The sequence below is a fragment of the Hydractinia symbiolongicarpus genome, chromosome 3 (genome assembly GCF_029227915.1).
Source record: "Hydractinia symbiolongicarpus strain clone_291-10 chromosome 3, HSymV2.1, whole genome shotgun sequence".
In the NCBI taxonomy this organism is placed as follows: Eukaryota; Metazoa; Cnidaria; class Hydrozoa; order Anthoathecata; family Hydractiniidae; genus Hydractinia; species Hydractinia symbiolongicarpus.
This window is the reverse complement of record NC_079877.1, coordinates 21,117,336-21,129,851: the sequence shown is the minus strand read 5'-3', so window position 1 is coordinate 21,129,851 and position 12,516 is coordinate 21,117,336. Positions and strand designations below refer to the sequence as shown.

The following is a 12,516-nucleotide window of genomic DNA, read 5'->3' as shown; positions in this document are numbered from 1 at the left end:
CATATCTCATTTGTGACGATTATTCATAAAAAGTGCAGATATTAAAAGCAAGAAAAATCAAAGTGGATATGTAGAGTGGATTAAAAAAGCATATAATTTGGAACAGGGTTAACATCGACACACAAAATAACAACAAAAGAACGTTCCCTTGGTCTTGAAAACAGTGCAAAAAGTAAATTGTTTCAAAAAATAATATATGAAAAAGAAAAAAAAATGTTCAAGTGAAGAAGTCGAAGTAGAAAAGTGAAGTTGAAAGCCACAATAAGTTACTTCGGAAGTAAAGAGTGGAGCTAGAAGTAGTAAAGTAATGTTAGAAGTGGAAAATGAATGCTAGAGTTTCAATTGAATTGGAATTCAGAAAAAGTAAGAACTTTGATATTTTTGACGTTCCGCTTTTGTATGTAGCACACTTAAAATTGTCAAGGAGAATCGCATTCTAAAAAAAAATCCATTAAAGCCTCAAATTCTTAAAGTTTTATATTTTACCGCATTTTTTATAAAAAAGCCAGCATATTTGTTTACATTTTGTTGCATAATTAATGTGTGTCCTGGTGAGTAACTATTGTATTTGTCCTAAAATTCAAAATTCTACATAAAGCTGTTAGCTGGCTACCAAACAAATGTGCTAGCGAAATAGAAAATTTTGGTTTAATAAACAACTGCAAATGTCATAATTTTTACATTGCTATTGTTTGCCTTTATATGTTTTACTAAGCAAAAATAGTTAGCTATAGACGTATCTAAGTCTTCCAGCTTAAGTATATTTAACTGGGTGTCTTAGCTACTGTTTTGTTAGCTAACTAGCTAATGTTAGCTTCGAAGCTCCATCCCATAAGTAGCTCTAACTTATGAGTTTGTTGTTATTCCTCTTTTTTTAGGTATTTAGTAGTCAAACAAAAAGTGCACGTGTTAAGTTATTTTTTATTGTTTTGTTTCTGACGTCCTGTTAAACCTTTTTCAGCCTACGTGTAAAATGTCAGGTTATTTCTACAAGGGTTATTGATATTTTATTGGAATTTTTACAAGGCTTTATGACTTATAGACTTATTTTATACAATTTCTCATTTTGCGAGCGAAAAATTGTCCGCCTGCATGCAATCATCATCATCATCATTCTCGGCTTAACGTCCGTTTTCCATGCTAGCATGGGTTGGACGAGGTATATTAATGACCCTCTTCCAATCTGATCTAGACTGTGTTAGATCTAAACTCAACTTCTGTCCTAATAACCTCATGCCAAGTCTTTCTCGGTCTGCCTCTGGTCTTCGCCCCAGGAACTATCAAGTCTCTACACTTTCTTACCCAATTATCCACCTCCATTCTTTCCAAGTGCCCCAGCCAATTCAATCTTCTTATCTGGATAACATCTTTAATTCTACGGAGACTTAGCCTACTTCTTAGCTCATCTGAACTCTTTCTGTCTCTCAGACTGGCGTTACACATTCACCTAACCATTCTCATATCATTCCCTTCTAAACGGTCAAGATCTTCCTGCTTCACTGCCCATGTCTCACTACTATACAACATAACACTTCTTACACAGGCCTCATAAAACCTACCTTTTACCTCAATTGACAGGACTCTGCTAGTCAACAAAGGAAGTAACTCTCTGAACTTTTTCCAAGCAGAACCTATCCTGCAAGTAACACTTCTTCCAACACCCCCTTTACTGCCCAACATATCACCTAAGTAACAGAAGTTCTCAACTATCTCTAACGAGCCATTGTTGTACATCATTAAAGCTGGAAATACTTCATTCTCTATAATCTCACCTTTGCAACGCTTGCATACAAACTGAATGTCAGCTCTTAACCTTCCACTAATGTACCCAATGCTTGCAAGTCTGACAAAAAATTGAGTTACTACCAACCCCTTTCCTGCAAATTCCACAAAGCCACTTTCCAACTACAAGATCACATCTGGCTGCAATGCTACTAATCATGACTTTAGACTTTGTTGTGTTTACCTTTAGCCCTTTCTCTTCTAGTCCTTTCTTCCACTTCTCAAACTTCTCAACTAATTCTTCCATCGACTCTGCTATGAGAACCAAATCATCTGCATACAATAACTCCCATGGACAACCTGTTCTGAACTCTATCGACAGCGCTCCTAAGACTAGAACAAACAACAAAGGACTAAGTACAGAACCCTGATGTACACCAACATTTACACTAAATTCATCACTAAGTGAATGGTTAATCCATAACACATCTGCAAATCTGTTTCTCTCTGCTTCTGATTTTGCCTTATACACTGCTGTACGAACACGACGCTTAGCTTCTAAGTAAATATTTTTACTACCACCTGACTTCCACTCTTTCCAAAGTTTCCTCTTTTCCTTTGTACACTGGTCAACCTCATTATTCCACCACCAGGTCTGTCTATGTCTAGCTGGTCCATTCGTCCACCCACAGGTATCATCAGAAGCTTCTAGAAGACAATTCTTTAAAGTAATCCAAATACTTTCAACATTGTCATTATCACATTGACCATAGTGGGCTAACTGCTGAACTTTTGCACTAAATTGTCTTGCTACAATCTCTTCCTTCAGCTTCGAGACTTTTCGACGGGGCCTGTACTTTCCCTTGGCTTCTTTAACACTCTTCAAGATAATATCACAAACCAGCAACCTATGCTGGGAAACACACTCTTCCCCCAATATAACTTCCACGTCCTTCACCACTTTCTTGTCTGACTTTCTAACCAGGAAGTAATCTATCTGTGTCTTACAACCACCTGACTCATATGTTATGAGCCTACTCTGTCTCTTACTGAATGATGTGTTGCAAACCACCATGTCCGTTGCCATTCCAAACTCAAGCAATCTCTCCCCTTCCTTATTTCTGCTCCCAAATCCATAGCCTCCATGCACACCTCTATAACCTTCAGATGACTTCCCAACATGACCATTAAAGTCGCCGCAATACTTAATTATATACCATCATTTATTGTGCAGGGTAAAACTATTATTCACTGTATACCAATCAGTCCTATGTGGTATTTTCAGCCCAGTGAGCAATGCAATGACTTCTATGATCAAAAATTTCTTTCAAGTGAAGAAGTTGCAGATGAACAGAGTACGAGAAAAACAAAGTGAAAAAAATGGACATTTTTTTTATTTTAGGGTGGATTCTTGAAGTTGAAATGTGAACAAAATAATAAGAATAAAATTTAATACAAGCAAAACGTATTGACGACCAGTCACTGTCTTTGGACATGAAATTTTACAGCGAATACACCATCACATTTTTCATCACTGGACATTTTATAGTAATGCTTGCTGGTAATACAGTTGAGCCAGTGACAAATTTAATAAAAGTTTTAAATTTCAATTTGTTACAACTTATGTACCCCGAAAAAGTATTCATGATTTCACTGCTGCATGACTTAAACTTTAAAATGCCTTTTAACTTGTGAGAGGTTTAGTAAAGTCTCTTTGTAACAATTAGAGATTTACCAATGGCCAATAACAACAACAATTTACCAATGATTTCTTAAAACAGAATCACTTGTAAAATTTCGCCCCTTTTTTATTTATTTTTTAAAGAAAGGGGGGGGGGGGGGGTGGGGGGAACTAAGTAACTTATTAAACCATGACCTTTACGTTTCTTATAAGAAATCAGTCTATAAGAAACCTACAATCCTTGCTATAAGTGTTGAGACACTTTTTTTAAATTCCAATTACTCACATACTTCTACCCCGGCAACCTCCAGACAATGCTGCACTCAGTTATTTGAAAACAGAAGTCTGCTGATTGTGTTCAATGGGGGAGGGGATAAAAAGAACCCTAATTTTGTATTTATTGTCTTCTCTGTTGCTTATGGTCAGTTTTTGCATTTGTCTCAACTACTTCTGGCAAGAATTGTAGCCTCAAATTATAAATCTAACACAAGCCTTGCAAAGAAAAAAGATTTGGAAACACTTCATTGTTCAAGAAAAAAGTTATGTTTTAAAGTAAAAAAGGCTTACTGGTACTTGTTTTGAGTTTTATTATTGGTTTCTGATGGATCAAACTCTGAGTCAAGCAATAGAAAATACATAAAATTAAGTCAAGGATTTTTTTGAGAAAACAAATCCTCATAGTTTTAATTAAACCTTATTCCAAACTTTTCTTTACTTTCTCTCACTTGATTGTACTAATTGGGATTGTAATTCATAAACTGGTTCATAAGCCAATGGAAAAAAATAATTGGGCAGAAAAAGAATGAAAAAGATATGTCATTTTAATTTTGTAATGACATCAGCAACAACCCATTTTTTCACAAATTTATTTATCAATCACATCTACTGTATAGAGCATGAAATGCTGAAGAAGAAAATATATAGGACCATGTGCCTTCAACAAACAGTTGAAGAGATATTGAGGTTCAAATGTTTTTTGATGACATCATCATCCTGACAGTTTAAAAACATGTGGGTCAGCCCAATAGACTTATTTCAATATCCATTTCCATTCTGCAAAATGCACAGCCGGAATAGACATACTAACATGAAAACGAGGTTAGTTTAGAGACAATTTTAATTCTCCAGCGAAGTGATGTATACATAGTTTGTTTACCTTTATTATTTCTCAAATTAACTTGTCAAATGGCTAAATTATGAACTTTAGGTAAAAAAAATAGAACATGGCAGTTATTTTATACTGGTTTATATTTTTTTCTAGTGTTTAGCTACCTAGCTATTGTTTTTCTTATGACTATGGTTTGGATTTTATATTTTTTGAAACATCTGTAAATAACATTATGACTTGGCTATCCCTTTCCTCCAAGGCTATCCTAAGCATGTTGGGTTGGTGGTATTAGACTGAATATTGGTCTTCATGTTATATATTCAACCAAAATGTAATAAGAGCAATGCAATCACCCAAGACAGTACTTATAAGTATCCTTGAGCCTTGATTATTTAAAAAATTATGGCCTGACAGAATATTACAGTTGCAGCTACAGATAATTGTTGTTTTTTAAATTCACAAAATGTTCTGTCAATAGGTAGTATTTCTATAAGTATTGCCAGTAATATTAGCTATATTTATAAGTTTTACCAAATTGTTATTCCATGTCAAGTATAACTATGGGTATTGTAATTTATTTGTACGTAAAAACACAGATCAAAAACTTATGTATATAAAAATAATTTTCTTAAGGGGTGCTCTTCTTAGACAAATCTGATAGAATTAACATAAAAACTTTTCTGTATTATACTTGTTGAGTTTCTGAATTTAAGGTACTGTAAGAGGGCAATAGATTTTTTATACAGAAAACTATGTATTTTAATGAAATGATAATCAATAGGCATTTTTGGTGGGAGGGGGGTGATTCGTTCAAAAGCTAAGAGAATTGTAGATGAGCAACCCGCTCACATTTGTTTCAAGTCACATCTTGTGTCAATGCAATAATGTTTAGCCAGGTAAGATGGGCAGCTCTCCCTTAGATATGCTTAGTACTTGATTGATTTACCACAATAACTTATAACCTATAAGTTATATGGCCTAAGAAAGTTAAGAAATTTTTAAATAAAATAAACAGCCTTACATGTTCAAGAAATGATAAACCTACAATACTGATATGAATCTGAACAGACAAACCAAAACAATAAACAATTTGTGATTACTGAGTACACTGGGTTGAGTAAGAAACAAAACGTTTGTTGGCTAGCTAGCTATAGCTAGCCAACATTAAATTTGCCATAAATACACACTTAATATCAATAAATATTCATAATTTTTGTCACACTACCACTACTAATACCCTCAATATACTTTTATCCACTACGATCCTTTCAATATGGCAGTTGAAAATTATAAAACAAACATTTGTTGATAACTAAGGTCAGGACAGCTAGTAAACAACTTGGCGTCCTGAACTTTATCTAAACTAACCTCGTTTTCATGCAATGTTTTGATTTTTTGCCACCACGGCTAATCATGAAAAGGCGATACTGAAATAGGTCTATTTAAAAAAATTGGTCCCATTTTGGTACCAGCTGTTCTTTAGTTAGTCAAGCAGGAGACGAGGTCTTTTATTTTCAACCATTTCCACGTTATTTGACCTAAAAAACTGCAATGCAATGACTTCATTATTTTAGTTAAAAACATTGATGTAATCTAATGTATTAACGTTTGTAACATTGAAATAACTAATTTGCAATTAACAATTATATAGTTTCTTCCTTATTTTTAGGGTGCATATAACCATTGCAGAGAATTCCATGAGATGCTTGTGCCCACACGCGCAAATGGTATCCAGGTACGCGAACTATCGCACGCGCAAAAATTACACATCACTCTTGAAAAATGGCAATATTAACCTGCCAAGCTATTTTAGAACATTTATCTTTTTCTTTACTAAGTGATTAAAACATTGAGCATTATTTTTGTATTCATAGAAAGTATATTATTTTCAAATTCTTAACTGCTTAGAATTATATTAAATCTTTTTTTCCTTTCTTATAAGAAAAATGTTACACAATAATCATATACAAAGAATGATTTCGGCATTGGCCTTTTTAAAATTCATATTTTGCCACAAGCTCTTGAGGACCTGTTTTATTTTTAATACAATGCAAACACATGCTACTGAAATACATCTTCTGCACATTCTCATTTGTTTTTTTGAAAAAGAATAGTTATAGTCTTTCAGCATAAGTTTTTCAGCAAAAAAACTGTTAGAAAACATACGACAAAGAAATGTGTTTTGTTAATATACTTAACACTTTTGCACCACTTAGGGCAAAAAAATGTTAATCAAGTCACCTTTATAAAATCTATGCATTGAAAAAGTTTGAATGCAAATCCCTAACAGGTCTAAAATCACTGATGACTAAAAAAGTTAAAATTTGCTATTACTTTATTATGACATCATAATTTATTCAGCTTAATCAAATCTGAAATTCTTTAAACGTGCATATCTGAGAACGAAAACAGCTTTTTAAAAAAATTAAAAAGACTTGTTAAACAACTTTTTAAGTTTTACGTTATTTTCACATTATTTTGATATGTTATTTCTTGCCTCTATTGTGTTTTATAGAGCTTCAACCAGTGATTAAGAAAATAGATAGGATCATGTTCTTTTGGCAAATTGTCAAGGAGATACTAGGATTTTAAAGGTTTTTGATCATGTCATTAACCCATCCAAACAGAAACAGATTGAGTGTCACATGTTTGGGGAGCTTACCCAATTAGGTCCCAAGTGATCCCTAGTTACCTGTGCAGTAAAAAAACCCTGATGTCACTACCCTGTTTCCAAGTTATTTGGCTTTAAATTTATAAGTGCATTACTTTAAATTGACGTTAAATTACCGTATTTGCTGTTGTGACGCTTGATTTGTCAATCAACATTAGAGACATGGTATGTTTTGGCAATTTCAAAGGAAAACAAGAAAGCCGGACAGCTAAAAAACTGTGAAACAGCCGTACTAGACTTAACACCTTAATCTCTTTAAGAGAAGCGAAAAAACTCACAGCATTAGCAAGGAATAATCAGAAATTCAATTAAACTCGTTTATTGGGTTCTTAATAAAATAAAAAGCATAAACTGACTTTCAGGCCATTTTGATGTGCTCAAAACAATACTACACCAAAAGAATGGAAACAAAGATGAACTTCTTATTTAGGCCACTCCAAGAGAAAATAATTCATGCTTTTATTTAAAAACGACTTGCTAAAATATCATATAAGAAAAAAAATAAGAAATGACGAGAAAACTTATTTTTATTGCAATAGTAATTTTAAGTGACAGTGTTTTTTCTTTTTCTTTGTATTTTTCTGATTAATTCTCCTTTTTTGCTTAATAAACAAATTATGTTAATAGCGAAATATATACATTCACTTTGTTAGCATATAGAACATTACTTGCTTTTGAAAAGTGGAACTTGTCACATGAAATTGTTGGTAAAACTTAATCAAGCACAACCCAAGTTTATAAGAATAATATTTACATGTTAAATTACAACAAGTAAAATATGACCACAAAGGAAAGTAAAAAAAATTGCAACGTTTTTTTAATCCTATTGGAAGGAGGTGGATGGTAATTTTACCTTTGTTCTGGATGAGGTATATGTTGGAATTCTATGGAAATTTCTACGTGTTTTTTACATTTTGTTAGGGCTGGTTGGAACATTTTTAACACATTTCAGGCAAATATAGATTTAAAACAAACAACAATAGATAATGTCAGCAAAAATAACAATGTCAGTTAAAATTTAATGTCAGCAGTGATTTTTCAATGAAAAATTCTTCAATTTTTATTTTGGTTAGTATTGTGCTAGTTAGGGTTAATTTAGTGTACAAGATACAAATTTTTGCAAAATTTTTTTGGTGACTTTATGCAGACGTTTTAATTCATTTAAGATGACTAGACACGATATATAGCATATGGAATTAGACTGAGTAAATCTACTGACATATTTGATTATACCTTGGTGCTTCCTCCACAACTTTTTGATTTCGACGTTGAATTGAACATTCTCTTTCATTTAAGTATACCTGGAAAAACAAATGACATCTTATAACATGATGCATAAGCAGTGACAATTTATTGTTATCCACAATACACATATACATATATGAAATATAATGCATACCACATTTCCAAAATTATCACCCATCACCTAAAGAAGAGGAGCATTCAAAAACAGTACAGCTTAAACAGGTTGAATTGCAGCATGATACACTTGTATAAAATACATAAACACAGGGAAAAGAACCGACCTGGATCTCAATATGTCGGGGTTCTTCAACAAATTTTTCAATCAGGAGTCTATCATCATTAAAACTTTGAGCTGCTTCTTGTGAGCTTAGTTTAAAACCTGTACGGACAGCATTTTCATCATAAGCAATTCTCATTCCCTTTCCTCCTCCACCTGCAGAGGCTTTCAACATAATTGGGTAACCTGCAACAACAAGTAGACTGATATAGAAGCACTTTAGGATTACAATTTTCATTAAAATTAAGAACGCTTAAAAGAACGCTTTTATATGTTAAAATAAACCTATGTAAATAGGGCTTAAAACACAGCCCTAATCAATTAAATGTATGCAATTATAAATAGCAATGAAGGTATGGCAAAGCTGGTGTCAGGAGAGGGATCAATTAGTAAACATACTCATTGTCATAGTCATCATGTAGTCATTTGATCTTGTGTTGTGAGTTTTAAAGCAACACAAGATAAAATGCATTTTTAACTCTAAAAATGCACTACAAAGCACTTTGTCTAAACCAAAAGACAAAATTAACCTGGAAGATCAAAGCAATTTTGTTTCCAAAATCGTGTGTAAAGATTGTGATGCAGTATTCATGGTGAAACAAAAAGAAATTTCAAGCAGTGTGTTGACAAAAATGCACGTGCAGTGGGAAATGGAGATGTGAAAACAAAACAAAATTGCGGACCATAGCTGAAACAGAAGTCATCAGTTTAACTGGGATGAGAAAATCATAGACAGAATCTTAAACAACATCTAGGAAGATAAACAAACCATTAATAGTTTAGAAGGTGACAAAGACATAAACAGGCTCTCGTATAAACTTCCTGATATTTGGTTGCCAGCCCTACGGAAGAAGTAGTTATTGGTAAATGTTAATTACTTTAATCAACTGTAATTAACAGGTTGTTTTTGATTGTTTAATCCTTACAAATTTTGATCGTCTGAAATCATATAAATAGGTGCTTAACAACATTTTACTTTGCCTGATGATGGGAGAAGGACCCCCTGAAACCTTGCCTACTAAAACCTTCAACATTAAAAAATATTTTTGATCGGCCATTTAAAATTAAATTTCTGACATTTTTAAGACATATAAAAGTAGTTGCTAATATTCCAGACATTCTCAAAATTCTGAAAATCCTTGATTCATCCTGTAAAAATAATTTATTATGTGAGTTATTGAAAAGCCATGCCCAACTATTCCCCCCCATTATGCACTTCTCTTTAATGGCACAAAAAAAGCACATCATCACACATTGGAGAATTCAGGGGAGTCATTCATAGTGTGCATAGGGGTCTTAGGTCCACTTCAAATTTTAGGCCTCCACTATAAACTGCTCAGTTCCCCCCAAGTTAAGCACCTCATACCACAACCCAATAGCATGTCTAGTCTTTTTGTTTTATGTGGTTATATTTCTGTCCAATAATAATATATCTTATTTGTCTTATCATATATTTTATCTTGTTGATCCACCCAACCAGCTCTTAGGTTAAGAGAATCAACAAGATAAAATGTATATGAAAACTAAATGGGACCATACTGCACAAAAATATTCCTTTCTTTAGAGAGATGGATAGTACTTAAGGGTGATTAAAGAAATCACACACAAAGGTTGGTATAGAAAAACAGGGATTGTGTCACATGATTTAAATTGAGGGGCCTGTAATAGGTTACAAAAGTAAAAAATAAAATGTTACACGTGATAGTGGGTGGGAGATATAAAAATACTTTTAACTCTAAAAAACGCTCTGAGACCCTTGAAACATTTTTATTATATTTGGAAATATATATACTCTTATATGTAAAAACAAATGACACTTGAGCAAGATTCTTTTGCTTATTAAAGCTTCTATTTTTGGGATGCAAAAGAAAAGGAATCTAATGTTATTGATGTACGTTCTGTAAATTAATAGCTCAAACTTTAGTACTATATACTTCTTAAAGGGGAAATGGAGTCTAAAAAATTTATTTATTATTTTAAAATTCCAAGTAGTTATCCTTTAAAAACAAAAAAAACTTTTCTTTACTAAAATCAGAGTTCCATAAATATCTGTGATGTTGACACAAACCTCTTGAAAATGCTGTTTTTAAAAAAGGGTATCAGAAAAAAAGCTGGGTTTTAACTCCAGTATGACGTTTCATAGTTCAAAACATTGCATCGCATGAAAGATTTACAACACATGCTACGTACCTTGCTAGAAGAAATATTTTTTTTAACTACATTTTTTTTTCAAATCTATAATAAGTTACCTCTTCGAAAAAACATTGTTAGTTTAGTAAGAAATGGATCTAATTCGAAGCGATTAAGTTTTAACGCACATGAAAATGATGACCTGATTTATCCACTCTCAAAATCTTTGATTTTGACCTAAATGTTTTTTGGAAGAACTGAATAAATTACATATAATACATATGATAGAGTCATATACATGACTAATAAAACCTTGAGCATTAAATGTAGGTCATCTCTCAGTAGTGAAATAAAGCAGGACCCCAGGAGAGTTGTAGCATGGTGCAAGGTATTGTTATTTTGTTGTACCAAAGAAGAATCTATATTTTTTATTATAAAAATGTGATCTCTTTCCAATTTTTTATAAAATTCCATGGGGATCACTTGTTGTGCATACGTCCCACAGTGCTATTTCGTGTATCCTTGCTATCCTGTAAAATTAATGAAGTAATGAAATTTACTTGACTGGGGTTATTACTTAGATTAAAGGCGCGATTATAATGTTGTTTTTTGATTACAAAACTCAACTTTAGCTTACAGAGAGTATTATAATACGAATCTAGTATAAAACATTGTAAGAGTATTTAAAAAATATGCGACTGTTTTCAATTAAAAGATTGAGAAAATTCTATCAAGCAACAAGATGCCTTAATGCTTCTTTTTGTGACAAGATTTGTCACAAAAAGAAGCATTAAGGCAAACGTCTGATACATGTAAAAACATGCCCTAGTGGGATAAAATTGCAGGGCTTCACAGCAGTGTCTAAATCAATTTAAAAAAAGGCTGGGTAATTTAACATTTTTTTTAATACTTAATTTTTAATTTAATAAATAACTTTTACAGTACTGTACGTCAAAATGAGGATAAGTTGTTGCAATTCAACTTCATTAAAACGCCAACCCTAAAATGTTAAAAAGCAATCTAGTAAAAAAAGAAAGAGAAAACTGCTTTATTGACACAATTATTTTGACTGGGGTAGGGCTGTTAAAGATGATCTTACAAGGTTTTTAGAACTACTTTTTTATGTCAAAGAACTCATGATGAATAAATCTAGGTCCTGCCAAATAAAAACATTGTCAATATTATATTGCATTGCTCACAAATATGTGGTGAATTATTTCTTTAACAATGCCAGTGTTCGAATTATCATTTAAAAAATGCTTTGCACATGTTATATTATTACTAGTTCAGTGTCTCCGGCGTGCGGCCCATGGTGGCCGCACAACAGGAAGTTTGCAATTTCAGAAGTTCAGATTGCCGGAAAATGCATTTCTAGCATATTTAAACACTGAAATGGTATAACAAATTTGTATGATTTTATAGTTTATTTTCCAGTTTTCTTCTCACCAGCAATGGATTTATAGAACAAAGTTTCTGTACCTGCAATCAGCATACACATATTGCTCAGCGATCACGATGTCTGGGCATTTTATTTTTGTTTTTAGTTCTTATCGCGCATGCTCACTTTTTTACGGTGGACAAGCTACAAATAACTTTTTTCCCAGCTCCTCCGTTTAACGATAAAAATAAAATAAAAGTGGCAATAAGTTGTGAAGAACTAAATGTCGGGGAAAGTGAACCAA

General features: G+C 32.7%; 1 protein-coding gene across 5 annotated transcripts in view; it reads right to left on the bottom strand.

Moving 5' to 3' along the window:
- Window positions 1-12,516, bottom strand: part of LOC130636174 (propionyl-CoA carboxylase alpha chain, mitochondrial-like) — an 82,149-nt gene that overhangs the window by 31,402 nt on the left and 38,231 nt on the right. For all 5 annotated transcript variants that reach the window (XM_057445808.1, XM_057445810.1, XM_057445806.1 and 2 more), the window contains 3 exons: window positions 8,709-8,890; window positions 8,582-8,608; window positions 8,416-8,483 (listed from right to left, as the gene is read on the bottom strand). In XM_057445808.1, coding sequence (XP_057301791.1) covers window positions 8,416-8,483; window positions 8,582-8,608; window positions 8,709-8,890 — 277 coding nt within the window. The remainder of the gene's footprint in view (window positions 1-8,415; window positions 8,484-8,581; window positions 8,609-8,708; window positions 8,891-12,516) is intronic.